The sequence below is a fragment of the Amphiprion ocellaris genome, chromosome 12 (genome assembly GCF_022539595.1).
Source record: "Amphiprion ocellaris isolate individual 3 ecotype Okinawa chromosome 12, ASM2253959v1, whole genome shotgun sequence".
Classification (NCBI taxonomy): domain Eukaryota; kingdom Metazoa; phylum Chordata; class Actinopteri; family Pomacentridae; genus Amphiprion; species Amphiprion ocellaris.
This window is the reverse complement of record NC_072777.1, coordinates 31,505,879-31,529,087: the sequence shown is the minus strand read 5'-3', so window position 1 is coordinate 31,529,087 and position 23,209 is coordinate 31,505,879. Positions and strand designations below refer to the sequence as shown.

Genomic DNA, 23,209 nt, shown 5'->3' with positions numbered 1-23,209 from the left:
TATCACAACGTTTAAATGGCAAGCTTATTGTTGAAATAGTAGGTCAGAAAGGAAGCCTTGCTAGAAATTAGGAATGAAATGCAGTGGAAAATGCAAATGTGGATTTTAAACTGCTATTTAATCCACCACAAGAAGCTTAAAGTCAGTAAAAATCTGTGCAATGCTGCCACCATGTGGGTGTTTGGGAATAATGCACTAATAAACATACTTTTCATGCTACTGGTTTTACAGTAGCATCCTTATTTCACAAAATGACTGTTTTAGTGCAGTAGGAATGTTACAGCTGTCATAATACTTTCTCTTTAATATCTTTTTTTTGTTTCAGAATGCTGAGGCTTACACTTAGCTTACTTCATACAAAATGATAGTAATGGAAGAAATGCAATGTACCATGGGTGTTGGCTTCTTTTAACTCTTTGGATCCATTTTTGCCTTTTCTGCATCAATTTATAGTGGAAATGTCTTTGTTTATGTAAGGGAAATCACAAAATCCAGGCACCACTTGACGATTCAAATTATAATGGAAAATATATGGATCTAATTATATATCCCACAATGGATTCGGTGGTTTTATGAGCTATTAATTCATATTATGACAGTAAATAGAATCAGTACTGAGGAAAAAAGATCCACTCCTGTCATTGACATGTTTGCCAGCAGCAGCTTTTCAAAATAAAAGTATTCTGCTTCTTTTCTGTTCTTATATAACTAATAATTATAGCTAATTGTGATGAAATGGACTGTATTTTGATGTGTACACGAAGACATGCTAGCAAATATAAGTAGCATTATAGTACAGACTGCTAGCTTACTAAATTAGCTTCCCAGCAAACAGGAATATTTGGAGAACATTCCTGAAGGTTCCTGTTTACTCACAACAGACTGATTTCATGATTTTATTTTTTAACTAATAAATATAGCTAACTATTGTGAAACAGGCTGTATTTTTTTAATCTATACATGAAGACAAAGAAAGAAATATAAGTAGGAATGTATCTGCTGCTATTTTTGCAAAAAATTTGCTTCGCAGCAAATACAAACCTCTGGGAAACCTTAAGTTAGCAGTTTGTTGAAAGCTGCAATTTGTTGTTAGCACATGCACAATGCTTTCCTGCAAAAATTCTACAAATGCTAACTTTCATCTAACGCTTTCTGAAGGTTCCCTGAACGTTCCCTAAGGTTCCCGAAAGGTCCTTGTTTGCTAGGCTGCATATACAACAAAATGTGACTTTTCTGTAAAATTATACCAACCCTAACCTTCAAAAAAAAAAATCAAAAAAAATTGGTTCCCCAAAGTTCCCTGAAGGTTCCTGTTTGCTTGGTTGCATTTTCAACAAACTGTAACTTTCTTGTAAAACTCGAACAAACTCACTTGAAGGTTCCCTGAAGCTTCCTTGAAGCTGTTAGCTTCAGGCTGGTTGAAAAGCCCCACACGAACCGGTTTTCAGGCACCACGTTGGGCAACAGCCGGTTAAAATGACACAGAAACAGCCGCCTGCCGTCGGCTGTCCACATTTCAAACGCGGCGGCAAACGGAGTACTGATCCCAGATCCGCCACCTCGGCCCCGGATGCGGATGAAGTCGTTGCTGCGGGGACGGACCTTCCTCCGTGCGGAACGTTTCTGCAGGGCTGCCATTTTAGCGAGCTTACGGTAAGAAAACTTGCTCCGTGTTGTCGTGCCGTAGTGCTGCCTGACAGACGGTCTCCCGGTCGGTGTGTTCAGCCACGGCTTCACGTTGTGCTTTTATTTGGCGTTAGCCGGTTAACTTTAGCTAAGCTAGCTCATTTAGCATTGTGTCTGTGATGCTACTGTTAGCATTTACTGACTCCGATAGTGAAAGATACCAAGACCACAGGCTATAAAAGCCCAAATCTGCTCAAAATTCTCATCTTCTGTCAGGCATTCACACGGTCATGCCCTCCTGATGGCTAAAGCTAAGAAGCTTTCTCTTCTTGAACGTGGTCGGATCGTAGAGCTGCATAAGCAAGGCCTCTCGCAGCGTGCCATTGCTGCTGAGGTTGGACGCAGTAAGACAGTAATTCTAAATTTTTTGAAAGATCCTGAGCATTATGGAACAAAAAAGTCAAGTGGTAGACCCAAAAAAATTACACCTGCGCTGAGCCGGAGGATCCGATTGGCTGTCCGTCAAGCCACAGGGCGGTCCTCGACCCAAATTAAGGCCCTTACAGGTGCCGACTGCAGCGCAATAACCATCAGACGGCATCTGCGGGAAAAGGTTTTCAAAAACAAAAAACGAATTCAAAGACCTCGTCTCCTACAACGCCACAAAACTGCCCGTTTAGACTTTGCCAGGGAGCATCAAACATGGGACATTGAAAGGTGGAAAAAAGTTTTATTCTCTGATGAGAAAAAATTTAACCTTGACGGTCCAGATGGCTTCCAACGTTACTGGCATGACAAGGAGATCCCACCTGAGATGTTTTCTACCCGGCACAGTGGAGGGGGGTCCATCATGATCTGGGTGCTTTTTCATTCAGTGGAACACTGGAGCTTCAGGTGGTGCAGGTCGTCAAACGGCGGCCGGTTACGTGCAGATGTTGCAGCGGGCATCCCTCATGACTGAGGACCCTCGTCTGTGTGGTAACAGCTGGGTTTTTCAACAGGACAACGCTGCAGTTCACAATGCTCGCTTGACCAAGGACTTCTTCAGGGAGAATATCATCACTCTTTTGGACCATCCCGCATGTTCCCCTGATTTAAATCCCATAAAGAACATTTGGGGATGGATGGCAAGGGAAGTTTATAAAAATGGCCATCAGTTCCAGACAGTTGATGCCCTTCGTGAAGCCATCTTCACCACTTGGAGCAATGTTCCCACCAGCCTCCTGGAAACACTTGCATCAAGCATGCCCAAACGAATTTTTGAAGTGATTAACAAGAACGGTGAAGCTACTCATCACTGAATCCTACTGAGAACATTTTTTGTTCTGGTTTGGAGAGTTTTTTGTAATTTTTTGAGCGATGGTCTTAAACTTTTGATCAGCTGATAAACAGCCTATTTCAGTTTACTTGTTGTTTTCAATAAATTACTTTTTCAAAGTGCTTTTTGTCTCACTCCCCCTTCTGGCTTTTGCATATTGTAGCTCTACTTAAAACCTCATTAAGATCCAAATGTGCAAAAGGTAAATTCTAGCTATTTTTCAACTGGTCTTAAGATTTTGATCAGGTCTGTATGAGGAGGTGGAGACCTTGTTGAAGGGGGTTTGGGGTCACAGACCAAACTCATAAAGATCAACATAAAGATTATTTCTTCAGTATAAACTAATTACAGGAAAACTGAACTGTACACATTGTGTTCTAGTTATCTGGATTGCACAGCTCTGTTTCTGGGGGAACAAATGCTGCAATTCCATTTACCTCCATAATATTAGAGTTATTTCAGAGTCAGATTCACCCTTTTTCCTTTATTTAACCTTGATTTAATCTCAGAGTACAATGAAATACGGAGGCCTCATTTACAGTGTAGCCCAGTAAGACAATAAAAGATGTAACAGTTACAATAGCAATAAGGTAAAGGTAAATAAGGTAAAGTTAGTAAAATAATAAAACCATTGTGCAGTGAGATTTGAGGTCACAGACCAGACTGTGGACAGCAGAAGTAGAGATGATTTCTTTAGCAGAAAGTACAGCTGAACAATTAAATGAAATATTCTTTACATCGGAATATGGAAGTGCAATATCCAAATCAAAGGAGCTGCAATTTTGTACAGATGTCACAACATACAAGTGCTGAACAGTTTGGGGAAAAATAAGTAGTTGTACAACTTACATAGTAATGTGTAAAAATCAAACTTAGACACAACATTGGCTGTGTAATATAGTTTAAACATGTGACATAGCATGAAAAGTATTGACAGATTAAATCCAGGGTCAAACATGATGCATAATGTAAATCCGAAATTGCAGCTTTTGCAATTTCTTAATTGCATTGCTTCAAATTGCAATTTGAAAGCAGTTTATTGTTAAGCTATATGTACAAGTACAATATCCAGATTGCAGCAGCTGCTTTTTTTTTTTTTTTTTTTTTTTTTTTTGCTAAAGGTAAAATGTTGCCACACAGATGCTTCTGCCTTAAATATATTTTCCAGATTTAAGAGTACTTTCTTGTTTGATGCAGACAGCAGCAGAAATGTTTATATTGGGTTTTTTTGGTGGGACAGAAATGCAAAAAAATGACCATTTTCCATTTAAGTCACGTCTTGCATTGCAATATCTTTCTCTTTAACATATTCTACAGACTTAAATCCCAGTACGATGCAGTGGCATACCGCTATTTTTAGTTTCTATTGTCTTTAATAGATGGCATTAATATTTGAAACACTGACATTTATGCTGGATCTGAACAGACAAATCTTTGCACTGGACCATGGAAATATCTGCTGTAAATTATAGGATCGGCATGAGTGTTTTTGCATTGTTATATCGACCATCTGTTGCCTTACTATTATTTTTTACTTAAGTGATTAGATCAGTTATGCGGCCTGTTGTAGCTATGCCACTATTCCAGATATTATTGCATTTAAGCAGCAATATTGAAAACACACTGTAATAATGCACAGAAAACACCAGTAAGAAAATATTGTGGTTCTCTGGAGGAAATGGTATTTGGATGCTGGATCCATCCTGAACATAACTGCTTTGTTCTCAAAGATTTCACTGTAGAAACTGTGAATCTTTGAGCAACAATTCAACTGTTAATTTTCTAGAAAAGGCTTTTTGTACGATCACAGTGACACATCAGAAGAAGGTTAGTTAGTTAATGAAGTTCCTGCTGTTGTGCTAAATCATTCTCAGGTTGGAAGTTGTACAGATCCTGCTGCTGTTGGATTCTACAGCTGTGATAATGACACATACATTTACGCCAAAATATAATCTTATTTAAGCTCTGTGCTCACACCTTTGAGAATTCATAGGGATGTTCACATCTATTTTAAGCATTACAAGTCACCGTAACCTTTTTTTTTTGTTTTCCTGTGCAGCACTAATGAACTATGGGGGTCAAAGTGGTCCAGCTCACGTCAAATTTCCATCATGAAAACATTTTGGCTTCTCTGCATCAGCTGAGGCTCCAGGGACAGCTGAGCGACGTCACAGTGCAGGTCGACTACCAGGGAGATGTGCAGGAGTTTCAAGCCCATCAGGTGATGCTGGCTGCATCCAGTGGCTATTTCAAGAAGATTCTTCTGTCTCAGGATGCAGCTCGAGATAAACTGTTACTCTCCAATATGCACTCCAGGGATTTCTCGAAGTTTCTGGAATTTGTTTACACGGGTAAAGTCGAAGTTGCCAGAGATAGGATTGGTGATGTTCAAGCTGTGGCGAAACTTCTGGACTGTGAGGATCTGTCAGAGGTTTGTGTTGAGGCCATGAGCGCTGGGATCCTGCAGCACCCTGCAAAGAAAACATCTGTGTCAAAAGTTGTAGCTACAGACGACTTACATGAAGCCAAAGCAGAGAAACAGACCAAAGGGAAGAAGCAGCCTAAAAGCTTACCTCTTAAGCGGCAGCTCTCGCCACAGAGCTGTGAGAAAGAAGTGGCTTCAAAAAGATTAAAGGCAAAGGACACTGTGACAGATGAAAAAAGACCAGGGAGACAGCTAAAACTGAAGATGACTGGTAATAAAGTGCTCCAGAGGCGTTGGTATACTAAAAAACAGGCTTCTAGCAATGAAGGTACCAACGAAGAGTCGAAGGAGGATGAGGATAGGACTGAGGCCGAGGCTCATCCAGAGGACAAGGAGGACAGAGGGGATGAGTCTTCAGAGGGAAAACCTGTCTCAGATGTGGGTGATTTTGAATGTGAGGATGATGAGCAGCGTAGGGATCCAGAAGAACCTTCACTGGAGGGAGAGGAGGAAGAAGAAGAGGAGGAGGAAGAGGAAGAAGAAGATGAGGAAGGAGAGTCCAATGAGACAGTAAAAAGAACATCCAAGGCCCAGTTCCAGTGCAACAAGTGCCAGCGGACTTTCCACTATGAGAGAAGCTACTTGAAGCACATCAGGTAGCAGAGTTATGATCCTGGTTTTTATTGATTGACACCATAATTCCCTTAAGTGAACACACCTTGTCTTAGGATTCATACTGTAGATGACAATATTATTTTCAGGGTAATTGCCAGCAAATTTTCAGCATCGAGTTTAGCACCTAACTGTTTGCAAGTTAGCAACATTCCTGATGTTTTCCTTGTTGGTCTTTCTGCATGTACATGTGTTCCAGCTTGACGCTGATAATAATAGTTTGGTAGGAAAAGTGAGTCATCTAGTCAGCCTCTGGTCTTACTGTCACTTTTTCTGGCTTTACAGGCTTTAATAGGTGTCAGGAAGGAGAGTCTATGTTGGTTTCAGCTGTATCTGAAGAAATACTCAATTTGAAATTGGGATATGAAGCAATGCAATATGCAAGAAATGCAGTTAGGATGTTTATTATGCAACACATCTTTTACCGGGTTTTGACTTATGCAAATCTCCTCGTTTGGCAGGTGTGCTTTTGATGTTGTCTCATGTGGTAGTGCTCCATCACATGCTATAAATCTATTACACAGTGAATATTGAACCGAAACTTGACTTGATAAAACTTTACCACGCAAAATCTGTCAGAAAAATCACTGTTAGATAGTTTTTCTAAGTTGTTCAGCCTTATTTGTCAAACAGTTTTTGATTTTGTTAATGAAAAGATGTAAAACATACATGAGCAAAGGCAGTTTAGTTCATATTTTAATCGAGTTTGTGCTATTCTAAACTTGACATCAAGATTTTTATTTTTACTGCAAATGTAAAAATTGGTTCCACATATCAATTATCTGTATTCATGACTACTATCGGTATTAGTATTGGTTGTGTGTAAAACCACCTATCATTCTTTAAAAGCAGTACATCTGTGCTACCTTATTTGACAGAAATCTGTGCATATTCTGTTATTTCTGACCATTTGATAACCAAAAATTACTATAATGTCTATTAGGAGTATGGGAAACCTTAACTAATAAAATTCTTTTCAATTTGGCATTGGCTAAAATGTCATTCAAGGGCACAAAAAAAAATCCTCTAAGCAGGAAAAAATCCTTCATTAGGTAGCTTCAGTGCACCCAGGCTCTTAATATGTATTTATTTGTCATAACTATTTCCAAAGTATACAAAAGCTCATGCTATGTTTATCAGCTCAGCAATTACTGGATATTGATTACTAAACTGTGTCCCTACCCAGGAAAGGATGCAGGTAATTGTGTAGCTGGAAATTATTCTTATACTATTATAGTGACAACAGTCTTATCTGCTGCAGTTCTACTATGTTGACTGCAATAAATCTCTTAAGACAAGTCGACCTCTAAAGCTGGAGTTATGTGAGATAATCATCAAGTTCCCTTTACGTAACATTTGTCTTCTGATATCGCTGTAACCTCTTGTTGTCAGCACGTATCATGGAGTGAAAGCAGATGTCGTCTTTCGCTGTGAGACCTGCCAGCAGACCTTCGCTAACCGCAGCAACCTGAAGATCCATGAGAAGCATGTCCACAGTAATGAGAGGCTCTTTGCATGTGACTCCTGCACAAAGACCTTTAAACGGAAGAAGGATGTCGTCCGCCACCAGAGACAGGTGAGGATTAATGACATCCACACTCTTGTTGTTTCTACAAGCCATATTGAAATAAATGCAGTATATGAAAATATTGGAAAATAGTTTCTATAAGAGTGGTTTCTGTACATTTTTTCCTCCTGATTTGATCATTTCCACTTGCTGTTTCCCAGGTACATGAGCGAAATCTGCGACATGTTTGTTCTGAATGTGGAAAGGCCCTCAGCTCCAAAACTGCCTTGTTGTTACACGAGAGGACACACACAGGCACGAAACCCTTTGAATGCACCGAGTGTGGGGCGAAATTTACCCAGAACTCTGCACTCAAGATGCATCGCAGGTACACAACTCACCACTGATGACTGCTGGTCAAATAAAACTTTTGCGAGAGTTGTGACCTCGCAAAAGTGTGGCAGAAAAATGTAACCGTAAACTAAATTAACAAGTACTCGTAGTCATAATTATGTGAGTTGAGTCATTAATTGTGAACTCTGACAAGAAGAAGCCAGAAAATTGATGTTATCAATCAGAGCTGCTGCTGTTAATAATTTAAAATGATCTTGTTAGCAAGAGGTATTAATTTGTGTCTGCCATGTGGACTTAAGCAACTATATATATTTTTTTCAGCAGAACTGTTGTAAAAAAGATTAGTATGGCTGTTTTTAATAATGACTGCTATGGTTGTTCTGACTGAGATGTGTAGTCTTCACAGTTTAGTCCTTGAAACGCCGCCTCTCAGTGGCTTTAATGTGTATGTGTTAAATCTGTGTGTTTCCACATGTGCAGGACTCACACAGGAGAGAAGCCGTTTGCATGCGACGAGTGCGATGCCCGGTTTACTCAGAAGCACATGTTGGCCTATCATAAGAGATCACACACAGGTAAAGTCACATATAGCATTTAGCATTTTAGGTTTGACAGGAGATTTGTGTCAGCTAAGCCTGTTTTATAAAGTATGTCTTTAAGCTTGTAAAAAAAACAAGCCTGTCTACGCAAACTAAAAATTGTTCTTTTACCGTTTTTTCCTCCTGTTAGGAGAGAAGCCCTTCATGTGTGAGGCCTGTGGGAAAAGCTTTGCCTCTAAAGAATACCTGAGACACCATTCAAACATCCACACTGGATCTAAACCTTATAAGTGTGATCAGTGTGGAAGAGGCTTCGCTCAGAGGAACTCCCTCAACCAGCATTTAAAAATACACACAGGTAATTCATATATATGGGTTTCTGATTATTTCTGATGATTCCTTCTCCAGTATTCTTTACTTTTTGCACTCTGGCATTGATTTGACTTTTCAGTGTTGATTTTCTATGTTAGGAGAACGTCCGTACAGCTGTAAAGACTGTGACAAACAGTTCACTCAGCTCAACGCCCTTCAGAGGCATCAGCGTATTCACACAGGAGAGAAACCCTACATGTGTGGCCTCTGTAAACGCACCTTCACCGACAAGTCCACGCTTCGCAGGCACACCATGGTGAGCACAGTCTCTTACTCTCACAGAATGTTATCAGAAAGGGTATCTTTAACAGTATTGGTGACTTTAACATTCATGTTGACGTTGGCAGTGACAATCTTACGACTGCATTTAATTCATTGTTAGACTCAATTGGCTTTTCTCAACATGTTAATAAAGCGACTCAGTTTTAATCACACCTTTGACCTTGTCCTGACTTATGGCATAGAAACTGAACAGTTAACAGCATTTCCCCGGAGCCCTCTTCTGTCATACATTTTTTGATAACATTTTAATTAATTAAAAAAAAAAATTGAATTGAACTGGAATTGAATGATGTTGTTTCAACCCACAGTGAAAACAGAAAATACCAAAGATGGTATTTTTTTACACTGTGACCACAAATGCATGTTTAGCATATGATCAGTTTTGTTTTAAAAGAGAATTACAGTTCATTTCAAGCCGGCATATTTCCCATTAATCTATTGTAGTTCTCGTAAACAGGAGTTAAATGTGACTGGAGTTCCACCTCCTGATATCCAAACTGTGCCACACTAGAGCTCAGTTCTGTCCTTTCAGTATCACAGCATCACCAGCTCACATACAAATATTGAAATCTGCTTTCAGACTCTGTCTTGTGCTGAATGTAGAATGTTGAATCCTTTTCTTTCATGTTAGCATCACACAGCAGCAGGATTGTTTGCAAACCGAGAGCTGTATGCAGGTGGCACAGCAGCAGTAACTTCATTCATTATTCACATCCTCTGACATGCCATTGTGATCATACATACTCAGAAATGATTCTCTGTGCACAGGTTCACTGTTACTACAGTTAAATCATAAAGCAAAAGTCCAAATTTTGCTTCCTCTAGAGCATCACATATTTTTCCTGGTCTATAAAGAAGATTATTGCAGAGATTTTTCAGTTTTGCTGCTAAAATGCAATAATAGTTACAAAAGTGGAATAACTGCAAGCATAAACTGATTTAATCGCTGAAGTAAATCAAAAATAAGGCAGCAGGCAGTCAACCAAATAATAAAAATCTGGTTTATTATGCTGAGCCTTGAAGCTACAGCACATACTTCAGTTGGACTGATGCAAAGAATTTTTATATCTGGCAGGAATGTCAGTGTTTCTGGAAACGCCAATCAAATGCAAATATTACTAATATTAATTAAAATCATTATGAAGTAAACGGACGGTCTGCTACTGCAGTGTGTTTGGGTATAAGCTTGCATATTTAGGGTGTTTTATAACTGCCTTGGGATGTTTTTTCTGACAAATTACTTTCAAATGTTGCTTCATTCAAATTATTTAAAGATACAGAAAGTACGACATGACAGACAGACAGACAGACAGACAGACAGATAAAACCTTTATTGATCCCGCAGCGGGGAAATTTACAGTGTAACAGCAGCAAATAGAAAAGCAGTTTGAATAAAAAAGAGCAGCACACAGTGCATACATATAGATATTTTCTCCTTCTAGAAAAAAACTAAATATTTAAGAAGTAATCCTAGTGGTAAATAGCTTTTTAGATGGCTATAATTTAAGATATCTGGTATTAACAACTTCATTAACACAATGGAGATGAATAGAATGAAGTTTTCAGAATAAAAAATGACATTTTGATAATTCAGCTGCAACATCCATGTTCACAAACTCCAGATTTCTTATACTGGAGAAATTGTTGCTATTTCAGTTGTCTGCATTTTGACCTGTGAACCCTGACCTTACTGGATGTGAGAAGAGCTCACCTTCCTCACAAATCCCAATTTAACCACTGGTTGTTGAGATTCAGGGAAAGGAGGGGTCGCACAAAACAACTTATGATCAGTTAGCATTAGCTCCCTGCAGCTTTCCAGATAAAGTTGATTTCTCTGTGAGTCATTTTAAACATTTTTAACAGAGAAATTAGCAGAACAATGATGTTTCCCCGAGTCTCTACACTATAGGCAAAAAGTGCAGCTAGCGTGTCCCACAGAACCACAACAGCCACATAAATGGGAAAGCCACAAAATCCTCTTAACAGTGCGTCTGACTTGCTTTTTAGGTCCATGACTCGGATGCTCCCTGGAAGACATACCTGGTGGTTCTGGAGGGAAATGTGGAGGAAAAGAAACCCAAATCTCCCACTAATCGAAAGACAGAAAAGGCAGGAACAGGGGAGAAACAGAGCGCTGCTAGAAAAAGCTCTGCTGCTCCCGGTGCTGCTGATAAAACCCAAACTGACTCCATCGTGGTTCCGGCCGAACCCGTCACTCTACCTTCTGATTGGACCAGCCACGGAGCCATCGCTCTGGTGAGCCACGGCGCTCTGGGCGGCATCACCGTCATCCACACCGAGGTTCCACCGGGGACGCAGATCCAGCCCATCGTGACCACGGACGGCACCGGAGCCAGCATCATCTCCCTGGACGGTTCAACCATCCCCGTCCCGTTTTCTTTGCCCGTGTCCATGGCTCATGGCCTCCCGCTGTCTGACGCCGCCTCCACATCTTTATCCGTTTCCTCCCTCTCAGTTCCAGTTTCTGACAGCTTGTTAGCATCAGTGTCAGAGATCCCAACTGTTTCTCCGTCGTCTGTGCTGGAAGCTGCTGCCTCACAGACCATTCTGGCTCCAGTTTCAGACGCTAAAGCCATTTCTGAGACGGAAACTTTGCACCCAGACATTCAGACTGTGATTGTCACTGATGGACCAGAGCCAACAGCAGCAGACCAAAGCGATGGACAGCAAAAGTTAGCAGATAATAACCCCTTAGCTGAACATAAAACTGCCTCAGATCAAGATGCTGTGTAGATTCTGAATATGGATTTTTGTCTTGTAAAGAGTTCAAACCCCATCATTTTATTTTTTCATCTTTGGATTAAGCAGTAAGGTAGCGTTTCATAGTTATGATCTACAGTCCAGTGTTTTCATTAATAGTGAGTAGAGGTGGGTGTGATGTTTAGTTTTTCTGTCTTTTGGAATGTTATATTCATTCAAAATAAGAGCTGTAATTACCATATTAGGTGTAATAAATTAAACAATATTGTACATATCTGATAATATATAGGGAAAAATATGGCACAAGTCATGTTGAATACAAATGGATTGGACGAAACTGGTAATTCCTGACATATAATGCACATCCGATCTGAATCATTTTACCATTGCTATTAAACTCTGACTTTATACACCTTTGGAATGAGTTCGGTGTTTGCACCTTTTTGTGGATAATTTTGTTTTAAATGTAAATGAAGTTGTTTAAATCTTTCAAAATTCTGGCACTTTTTTCCTCTGGATAACAAATTTCTCATGCACACCACTGCAAGAAATTAGAGTTGTAAGTCACTTAAGTTTAGAAAACAACTAAAAACATTCAACCTGAAGTGTGGAAATTTTGTCCACCTTTGTTGAGTTTACCTATTTGTTATTTGGGGTCCAAAACTAAGTTCTTTAAAATACTTGGCCTGCAGTTTGAGAATTTCTTGTTTTCAGACCTGCCAATTTTTGTATTTTAACTACCATAGCCATGCAGTTTGATGAGGATACAGATAAAATTGTTAAAATTATTGTGCAGACCTGGGCATCCTACGGCCCGCGGGCCACATCCGGCCCGCCGGATGACCCTGACTGGCCCGTATGAGGTCACTGAAAAATATTAAAAGTCAATGCAAATATATATCATCACAATACATACAAACAATCCGCCTGCACTGCTTTTATTTTGAAAGATCTGCTAAGTTAACGTTTTTTCGCGCGTGCTTTCCGTACTTAACATAAGGTTTATGCGCTGATTGGTTTGTTGGTCAGCTTCAGCCCGGGAAGATGTCAGCTAACGGCAAAAAAGAAAGATTGATTCCGAATGCAGAGTTTTTAACAAGGCACGGACTTCCAAGTATTTCTTTACTGAAGTCAGAGGTAAAGCTGTGGGCTGGTTTGTGGCGAATAGGTCGCGGTGCTCAAGGATTATAATCGACATTACGAGACCAAACATGGCGGAGAAGTACAAACATTTGACTGATACAGAGCGGGGAGGATATCTGAAGGTTTGCTAGCTAAACTGCTAAAGCAGCAATGACTTTGTTTTACCAAAGCTCACGTCAAGGGATGCAGCAGTCAAGACGAGTTTTCTAATATCCTACAAAATCGCCAAAAACAGTAAACCATTCTCTGATGGAGAGTTTATAAAAGAATGTCTGGTGGACTCTGCAGCGTTTATATGACCGGAGAAAAGAGAAGCGTTCGTTAATGTGACCCTTTGGAGGCGAACCGTAACGAGGCGGGTGGAGAACATCGCCGAAAATCTGGAGCTTCAGCTGCACAACAAAGTGAACGATTTTGACGTTTTCTCCTTGGCTCTGGACGAGAGCTGTGATGTCCGTGACACAGCCCAGTTACTCATCTTTGTACGTGGACTAACAAAAACCTTTGAGATGACGGAGGAGCTGGCAGCTGTGCAGCCAATGAAGGGAACCACGACGGTGAGTGATTTGTTCACTGAGGTAAATACATGTATGAACAAGCTGGGACTAAAATGGGAGAATTTGGTTGGTGTTACTACTGATGGCTGTCCAAATTTGACAGGGAAAGATGTTGGACTTTTGAAACGGATGCAAGATAAAGTGACTGAAATAAACCCAGAACAGAAACTAATATTTTTGCATTGCATTATACATCAGGAGGTGCTGTGTAAGTCAGCGCTAAAAATCAACCACGTGACTGATGTTGTAACTAAAGTAGTTAACTTCATCAGGGCAAGAGCATTGAATTACAGACAGTTTGTTGTCTTTGTGGAGGAGATGAAAGTGAACATGGTGACCTTGGTTAGCAGACAGTTGTCAGATGGCTCAGCCTGAACAAGATGCTTAAACGAGTTTGGGATCTGAGAGCAGAGATTCAAGAGTTGGGCATTGTACATCATTGTATTGTTTTGTTTACTGTTTTCATTGATATATATATATTGAGCAGAGCTGTAAGTGTATTGGTCCGGCCCTTAACAACCGTCAAAGTTTCTCATGTTGCCCCATATGAAAATTAATTGCCCACCCCTGGTCTACAGTCTTTTTCCACGTTGTAGAAATTTTATATTTTGACACAAAAGTCACCTTTTTTCTCATTCCTCTCAAAAATGACATTAAAATGACCATGACTCAATGTTGAATAGCATCAAAAAGGAAACTCTGGCGCTGTATGTGGATAAGAAATGTAATATATAATTTTTTTTCCCACTTTCATTCACCGAGCCTCCTCTGAAAAACCTCTGATTTCAAATAATAAACTTTAGCCCCTGTTTATCGATCAGTTTAAAATCAGAAGCTTTAATACAACACTGCCGTTTGACAGATGAGGTCAAAGGTAATGCATGATGGGATATAATACCTTTATTAATGTCAGTTTACACAAGCATACAGATCATATCCACAGCCCGCTGTTATTCCACCTGGAAGAAGCTGGGCACACCGGGCCACCGACCCTCCTGTAAAAACTTTGGTCTGGCTAACACTAGTGAATGTACACAACACTGAACTATACACAATGACATGCTTAGCAACTGGCCGTTAGGAAGGTTCACCGTGGTAGAAAACCTTCGAGGAGAAGATCACGACACGACACGAGATGAGTGACTAATGATGAGCCCCAGATTACTGCCCTGGGAAGAAGGAGTCAGTGCTCTTCATTCAGAAGTACAGTCTTTACAGGCAAACTATAAATCGTAGCTTCAAACATTCAAACACCAACGAATCCTAAAGGAAATACAAATGAAATATAATAAAATGATGTGGTTTAAGTACAAATGTTTAACAGTCTACACTTAGTGCATATCATTGCCCTTATTCAAGAAGAGTCACCTCCTGTGGTGATTAAATGGAAACCCTAAATAAGTCCGCTTTAACAACTTCTATTCCAGCAAATACAAATTAAGAGAATAATTTAAAATCCATACACACCATGAAACTGAATCATTTAAAGAATCTGTTTAAATATATCCTAAACTAGATTTTAAAAAAAAAAGCTGCTAGGAAACAATAATGGTACAAAACATGCAGTTCTTCTTTGTCAACGCTAACATCAAAACAAAAAATAAAGCTGTGAAATCCCCCCAGGGCGGATTTCAGCAGATAAAGGTATGCAGCAATCCTCTAGACAGAGGTGAGGGCGAGAGGATTTACATTCTGACTAGATTCAGTAAGGAAAGCAAAGATCTGACAGTATAGCAGTGTGCAGTGGGATATTCAGAATCGTCACTCCTCTGCCGATGCCGAACGCAGCGAGGCGAGTGTGGAAGTGTCTACGGTTTGGTGTGTTTGTGTGTGTGTGAAAAGCATGCGTGATGGATTTGTCCCTCTGTGCTGCAGCTCCACGCCGACGTTTCTTTCATTTCAGGTCGCCTTCGTCGCCCTGAATGGTCTTTTTGATGCGCAGCAGGAGGGTTGTGTGCCATTGGTCCAGACGAGAGATCGAGTCGAACTCCTTCACCTGCAGCAAAAACACGGTGAGGAAATTTAGAAGCACAGTTAGAAGGTTTTGCTCACTTGAATTCATTTGTCCGAGGAGATTTTCTGTGCAGCTCTTTTACATGCACACGAAACCTATAACACACGTAAGAGGAAAAGGAAAAGCCCAAAAAGCAGTATATGTGCTCTTAAAAAAACTTCTGGTATGAGAATCGTATTATATGTACATAGATGATGTCTCTCCTCTCTCTGACTTTGAGTTAACTTTGAAAAACTTCACGGGGCTCTGTTGTATGGTGACGACATGAGTCTGTACTGGATCCACATAAATACACAGTCCTGGGAGACTGAATGGTTACCTGAGATCCAGCCTGCAGCATTTTTTTGAACACGCAAGGGAGCCAGCAAAACTGCAAGCTGAAGTCGACTCCAGCGCTCACCAAAAGCCTATTTTAAAACTTGACAACTTTCACAGCGTATACAAGACTTACTGCCTCTGTGAAAGCCTCACTGTTCTGTTCCTCATGAGCCTCCAGAAGTTTCTGTTAAAACAACACAAAAAATATGAAAGTTACTCTCAGAAACTTGATAGATTAAGGTGGGGAAAAAGTAAGTCATCAAACTCCTCTGTTCTACCTTCAACAACTTGCATTCTCTGGAGTCTGAAAAAGCCGGGAACATCTCCTCGTATTTTTCAACAGCGATCTGTGGAGACGCGGTGTGTTAGAAATTCCACCACAACTCCTCATCCCAAATCCTGAGAGTGAGCCACGAAGGCAAAAACTCACCTTAGCGTTGAGCTCGTCAACGATGAAATGACAGAGGGCGGCTTTGAAGAAATACTCTTTGGCGCTATACTTCAGCAGCGGGTTGTCCATCGTGTTGGCTCCAACCTGGATACGTTAAAACCATGCAGAATGTATCACAGAACTCAGTGCTGGCAGAGAGGCTGAAAGCATGAAGAACACTCACCTGCTCATAGATCTCAATAGCCTTCTGATACTGCTCCAGCTGAGCGCAGTAAGCTCCAACCTTCAGCAGACACTTGTTGGCAGAACTAAGGAAAAGTTCATGAAAAACAAACTATAAAAGCTGCATATGTCTGAGGAGTTGGTAAAAACTACACAGCAACACTTTCATTTGTTATAGCTGAAGCAGTTTTTTGATTTTGTGGGTCAATATATTATTGCAGGACTTTTTGTAACATAGCTGACAGGTATCATAGTTGACATTTTTGCTGTTTTCAGGCCTAAAATCAACATGGCCGCCTATAACCAAACACCGCATGGCATTTTTACAGAAAGATTCTTCTAAATGTTATATATACAATTGAGTAAAATTGAAATCGAAAGTTATTTATAAAGATATTGTAGTAAACCTGTTGACATGCGATAAATCCACACTACTTTATATTAAATAAGTCAGAAAGCCTTGGAGTCTGGCCAGACTTTTCTTCAGGAGGAAATGACATCATGTGGAGCAGGTCATGTGATCTGGAATTAACACACTTCCTGGAGAGGTGTTTTTGTAATGGGGAACTTAGTGGAAAGTGATTTCTCAGACACAGATACAATTTGTTATTTTCCATATAAAATTTGATACATTGCCAAAAAGGAAATATCCGTCATGATTATCTCAACTTAATAAAAAGAACACAATCAAAACAATTTTTGAATAAGCTTTTGCATAAGCAATTGCATATTTAAACATAAAATTTCAGAAAATTTGTAACACAAAAGTTATCATTTTGTTCTAAGTAATCAACTTGAAAAGCTTCATGTTGATATCATCAGCAATAATTATAATAAAAATCAATAACAATAATTAAAATAACATAAAATCGAACTTACTCATCTGTAGTGTCTATTCTTAATGTTCCTCATTCTATTAACTTTATAAAAATAAAAATCAGTGTATTAAACCTAAAAAATGTAACGCACTGCAAAGGCTTTCGTCAAACCACTGATGAACTATTTAAGGTTATAAATACTCCTATAAATTGTTACAGTAATTACTTTCTTCTTTGATTTTTTCACATGTAAACAGGATCTGATTTCAGAGGAACATTAAAGTGAGAACCTGTACCTGTTTGATTCTTCTCCTTTGTAGTAGTCTGCTGCTTGTTCATAATGTGCAATAGCCTTTAAAAAAAAAGACAAAACAACAAATACTGTAAGTGCTCCACAACACAAATAAGCCCTAAAGCTGCAGCATTAGTACCAGTGGGTAGTATTATCTGACTGCGTGCCCTCTGCTAGTATCACCTTTTCAATATCCACCAGATCAGACTCGTAGATCTCTGCGATACTGATGTGGTGTTTGGCTGCAATGGTGAATCTTCCCTGGAAAGGCAAGAGAGCAGAAATCATTACTAAGTGGATCTATGCACAGACGCCTCTCCAGTCAATGAAAGTGTTGTGTTCCAGTCTCAGTGCAGAGAGGCGAGGTCAAACAGTAGCCTGTGGCTTCACATCTACAAGGTTTTAGCATCTAAAATGAATCCTCTCTAAAGGAAACAACAAGGAGGTAATTTGATCAAAGCATCAGCAACGAATAAACAAAACTTTGAGCTATGAATATGTTGATAAGAGCCCACAGACAGCCTGCCTGCTACAGTACATTAATATGTATGAAGATGATTTTTGGCAACCCACATGAAGTGATATGCACTCCTGTTTAGTCAAAGGAAAGCACAAAAATAAAAATGACATGTCCAAATTTACTGTAGTGGATCAGAACACACATGAACACTTTCTATGTGCATCTTACCATGTCTGTGTATATATCGATGGAAGCATTTAAACACTTGATTGCCTCTTTTGGCAGCATTAAGGGAAGAGGAGGGAACAGTTAGACATCATGTTAGCTTAGTTCAAATCTAACAGACTCTTGCACAGCACCTTGTCCTGCCCTGGATGCTACTTCAGCAGGGTGAAACCAGGTGAACGATATGATTAAAGCTGATGTAGGCAGAATTTTTCTGGCATCATGGAGCAAAAATTCCACAATAAGCCTTCAGCAGTTTGTAAATCAAGTGGATTGGGAGGAAAGAAGGCTTCTGCACCTTCTGTTGACTCTGTTTTCGAGCTTTGGAAAATCTTTTCCATGATGGGAGACTTTGCCCAATCACAGGTCTTTTCAGACTTGGACGGCTCTACAAATGCATATATGCATACTGGTGGAAAAGTTTCTGCTCCAGCACTGGCGACAACTACCTATTGTCATAATCAGAGTTTGACAGTAAATGCAGTAAAACGTGTCAACGTTGATGAAGCATACTCATAGAAGTCCCAAAGATCCAAACAATGAGGCTACTCAGAAAGACCACTGAACAACAGAAGGACAGTCTGGTCAAACAGAGAGAAAAAAGCCCAGAGAGGCAGAAGTGGAGAAAAAGGTAAACATGGCAAAAGATTTACTCCAAAAAATCAATACAACAAACATAAGTTAGTGAGTGAAATGAAAGAAAATAGAGCCTAAAAGCATAAAAACAAAGGTAACAATAAACAATGGTAAGAGTAATTAAATACTATAAATATGTTTTAAAAAAGAACAATTTCTTTAAAAATATTTAAAAAAAGAAAAAGAAAAAATAAACATATGAATAAAATAGTGGCTGATTAGGTTGTGTAGGTAGATTTTCCATTAAAGCTGGCAGAGAGTGGCAATGTTGAATGCTGCTAATAGTTTACCCTTCCCCGCTAACTATAGCCAAAAGTTCATGGCTGTGGCTAAATCAATTTCATGTTTACAATCAAACTAGTGTTGCACATGTGAATAAGCACATGTATATACAAGTTTGCCATATTCAAATTCTGCTGTTTCTTTTTTTATTTTTTCTAGATTTCCACCTACCCCAGCTTTAGCTTCATATATGTTGCATCCTGTCCAACGTTGCATACAAACAGTGAAATCCTGCTTTGTGAAAACCTCAGCCAGTCACACTCCCCCACAACAAAAGCCACATGTGTGCTTAGGAGACATTAAATGACGCCACAGTGAGTACAAAGAGACCAATAAATCAACCACCGGTAAATACCATGCAGCTCAAGGACAGGTCTTACACAATATAAAGCATCAGCTGATAAAATATACACATTAAAGCAACAGAAGACTGCTTAAAAAAAGTGGATGCCTCATTGCAGAAGGCTCAGGCTTTAACTGGTTTGATTTGTGAGGAAAAGTGTGAGATGGGGACACAATGTGTTTAATTATTGGAGGGAAATCTGTGATAAATCATCTCTGAATAATTTCCTAACAGTGGACACATTTATATATCCTCATTTCTACACTGCTGGATGTAAGACTCCTCCAGTTGCCCAACTGTATTCATGAAAACATTAATGAAGGCAGGTGCTCTAATGGTAGATAGCTAAAAGACATTAGCGCTGCCCAGTCAACACTTCTTTCCCTTGAACAGTTTAAATGTTACATTAGAGTTATTATGGTGTTAAAAGGGTGAGATTATGTATGCATTGAGGCCATCTGAGGTTAAGTTTGAACTTAATCAGCAGCCACAAGGTCTTACCGTTGGGGTCAGACTTCTTGTACGCATTTCCTGCATCGATGAAACTGGTGGCGCAGTCGTGTTTGTTCTGCAGCTGCATGTGTAGACGTGCAGCCTTGCAGAATGCATTTCCAGCAGCTGAAGACAAGGGAAAGGTGAAAAAAGTTAATACTCAAATTTATGCACATAATTCCTCCCCTTTTTTTTCCTAACTTGTGGCACCTTCACAAATGCTGTGCTTTGCACTTATAGAGCCAAAAAAAAAACACAACACATAATCTTACAGCCTCTCAAGTGCATTCAAACTGTTAGGTTGGATGTCTGAAGTAATAAAAAGCCCATCGCACCGCTCCAGTTCTTGGCCATCTTGAACATGTTGGCTGCTCTGCAGTACATCTCACATGCCTCCTCTACTTTGTGATGTCCTCTAGAAAAACACAGGAGAAAAAGAAAAGAAACTGTTTTGAATAAAGAACCAATTTTCATGATATATTAGTGAATCAGTCTGTCTAACATGTTACCGTGCAGCAAACCAAGCTGTTGCATTCGTCATTGAGATGCAATGCTGGAACTGGTCGATTGGTTTATCTAAATCCCTCCACAAAAGCTCTATAGATCTCCATCCCACCATGACCAGAAGTGGACCCCTGGGAGCTCCCTGGAGTCGTAATAATACTGTGGTCATTCAATCATGGCAAAGGATTACATCACTGCATGCTCGGCCACAGAATTACCAGCATAAAGTCTGCCAAGGGATGAGAACTGCAGCGTAGTAACATCTGGGGGTCACATCGGGCACAGCTTTAGGAAAAACACTGAGTCACACAAGACATTAACTGCTGGCTTTCTGTATTTTGCACCTATTCAAGCAAAGCTTTTCTTTCTTTCTCAATCATATATATATTATTTGTATGCCGAGTCATCTCTGTAGCATCACAATGCTTAATATATAACAGCATGACGTGACACATTTGGTCTGTGTCAAAATATTAAACTTGGTCCTATTGTTATGTTGACAATGTCTTGATTATTTGTTCAGGCCTGTGCAAAATATACAAAACTAAGATGGCAGTTAATAACAAACAAAAATGTTGACTTCAGAATTACAATATCAACAACATAATTTTGACTGGTCACAATCACACTGTGACTAATCAGAAGTAGTGTTCAAGATATCTATTATATCATTTTGGCTACTTAAAATGACAGAGGTAGCTGTAATTCAGTTTGGATTTGTTACAATTAAATGTGTAGACATCTCCAGCGTCATAATGACTAGTCTAAAGCAAGCTCGTGTATGACTTCACATTGAAACAGTGTTAGCAGAAGTAATGGCAGCAGCTGTTGTAAATATTTTTTTTAGAAAAATACAATGAATTACGAACAGCTCATCAGCAAGTAGCTTGTGGAGAAGGAGAGCTGTGCAAATTCATAACTTGTGGTTGAAATTTGCAAGAAGTTTGGCTTCAGTCTCCTCTGATATGGCGGTAAAATGATTGCTCAAATGTGGTTACTACTGCAATGCTGCAGTATCTTTCAGCATGCAATTACATTTAGTCAAAGCAGAATATTCCACTTTGGAAAATCTATGTCATTCTGACTAGTTCAAACTTAAAGATATTTTAAAGGGAAATGGAGACTTCTTGAAGTTATGACTAGAGACAACTAAAGTTTAGATATCTGAAACTGGAATTACATCAGGTCAAAATACAGCTTCAGGTAATTGCAAATAAAATGGTGAATATCTGCATCTAAATTGCATATATTCGCACTGAGAAACCGCATATTCACGAATTGTAAAGTGATGTCATTTGTCCAAGAAGGAATGACATTGTGGATATCTATTCTTTTTGACTCAGAACAATTGAATTATATTTGCCTATCTGTAATACATATCCAGTGTAGGTATTAAATGTCAGAACAACTTTACCATTGTCTGCAACCTTTGAAATGACAACCATGTGGCTGCCAATTTGACTTTTGGAATGTATGAATGTAGGCATAACAAATAATAGACAAAGGCACTTGTCATTAGGTGATGTGTTCATTTTGTTGATGCCAGTCTGATAAACCAAAGTCTGCAAAATAGGTGCTTCCCAGAAGAATGCTTACTGTCAGTTTAAGTATTGCCACTGTCATCCCTGTAATGTATGTGTTGTTTGCACTCCATACTATCATTCAGGTTCACCTTATCCCATAAGAAACCTTTAAATATTTGGAGGATTAAGGAAGGTGTTAACCACTAAAAAAGGCAGCTGCTAATGTTTATCTGTGCTGTTTCAAGTGTTTAATTAACAGTTATTGCTTTGGGGATTAAGACAGGATTAGATCATGTGTTCGGGTTTTCACTGATGAGGGTGTTTTCCACAGAAACTGACGTGTTGATTTTTAAAGATCCTTGACATTAACCACAAAGGAGTGAACTGTTCAGACAACACAGCAGCATACAGTATAGTAACTTATACTGTAAATGTCAGCTGGATGAAACAACAGAAAAGGCTCGAACAAAGTAGGTATTTTAACCTTTAAAGTTTGCTGCTGCGTAGCTTCCAGGCCATCGCCAGGTCCTGGAGAGAGTCGTGATCTGCTGGCTTGTTTACAATCGGGGTAACAGCTAACTTAGCTAACTGACTTGCGGGAATTATAATACCGTATGTCACGTGTGACATCTCTCTAGTTTCCTGTCTAACTCAACTTATAAAACATTTTAACATTTCGAAAACTAACCTAGCTGCCTGAGTGTAAGTCTGTGTAGAAACAGGCTGCGTGCCAACTTTGCTGCGGACACTTAACGGCTGCTAGCTGTTGTTCTTTGGTGCAGTGCTGTCTTACCCTCCGAACATCCCTCCCAAGAAAGAGCCGGAGGACTTGACTTTTTTGTCGGCGTCGGCCATGAGCTGAATCGCCTCCTTCTCTTTCCCGGAGTTGTCCATTTCTTTCTATTTCTGTGTCTGGAACAAACTTAAAAGTGAGCTGGAAAATACCCGCATAAGATTCAGCTGTGTACAGTGAGGATTACAGTCGACGGGTTTACTTAGCGTAGGCGTGTACTAGCTAGTGGCTTAGGCGAACGGCAGGGCATCATGGGAGTCTGAGTGCCGTACGTCGTAAAGGCAGCAAGAAGCAGACCAACAAAAAACTACAACTCCCAATGAAACGCTGTGCTATTTTTACCGTTCGTTACGTAATATCTGTAGGCAAAAATACATTTA

The 23,209-nt window shown here is 39.6% G+C and overlaps 2 protein-coding genes across 3 annotated transcripts; one reads left to right on the top strand and one right to left on the bottom strand.

The window, feature by feature from the left end:
- The first annotated feature begins 1,510 nt into the window (after nucleotides 1-1,510).
- On the top strand, nucleotides 1,511-12,233 carry gzf1 (GDNF-inducible zinc finger protein 1). The gene is made up of 8 exons (XM_023271947.3): nucleotides 1,511-1,653; nucleotides 5,004-6,025; nucleotides 7,434-7,617; nucleotides 7,770-7,936; nucleotides 8,383-8,477; nucleotides 8,632-8,799; nucleotides 8,912-9,069; nucleotides 11,103-12,233. The coding sequence occupies exons 2-8, from the start codon at nucleotides 5,016-5,018 to the stop codon at nucleotides 11,847-11,849; spliced, it is 2,529 nt and encodes an 842-aa protein (XP_023127715.1). The 5' UTR covers nucleotides 1,511-1,653; nucleotides 5,004-5,015; the 3' UTR covers nucleotides 11,850-12,233.
- Nucleotides 12,234-14,401: 2,168 nt separating this feature from the next.
- On the bottom strand, nucleotides 14,402-23,041 carry napbb (N-ethylmaleimide-sensitive factor attachment protein, beta b). Of its 2 annotated transcripts, XM_023271943.3 has the most exons (11): nucleotides 22,830-23,041; nucleotides 20,345-20,424; nucleotides 20,019-20,135; nucleotides 18,260-18,306; nucleotides 17,755-17,832; nucleotides 17,576-17,631; nucleotides 16,463-16,547; nucleotides 16,279-16,383; nucleotides 16,127-16,195; nucleotides 15,982-16,032; nucleotides 14,402-15,512 (listed from the first exon to the last, which is right to left on the bottom strand). In XM_023271943.3, exons 1-11 carry the CDS (start codon nucleotides 22,928-22,930, stop codon nucleotides 15,411-15,413), a joined length of 891 nt encoding a protein of 296 aa, XP_023127711.1. In that variant the 5' UTR covers nucleotides 22,931-23,041; the 3' UTR covers nucleotides 14,402-15,410. The 2 variants fall into 2 exon arrangements, with proteins under 2 accessions (XP_023127711.1, XP_023127712.1); XM_023271944.3 differs by lacking the exon at nucleotides 18,260-18,306 and having other exon boundaries at nucleotides 22,830-22,889.
- Nucleotides 23,042-23,209: the final 168 nt, after the last annotated feature.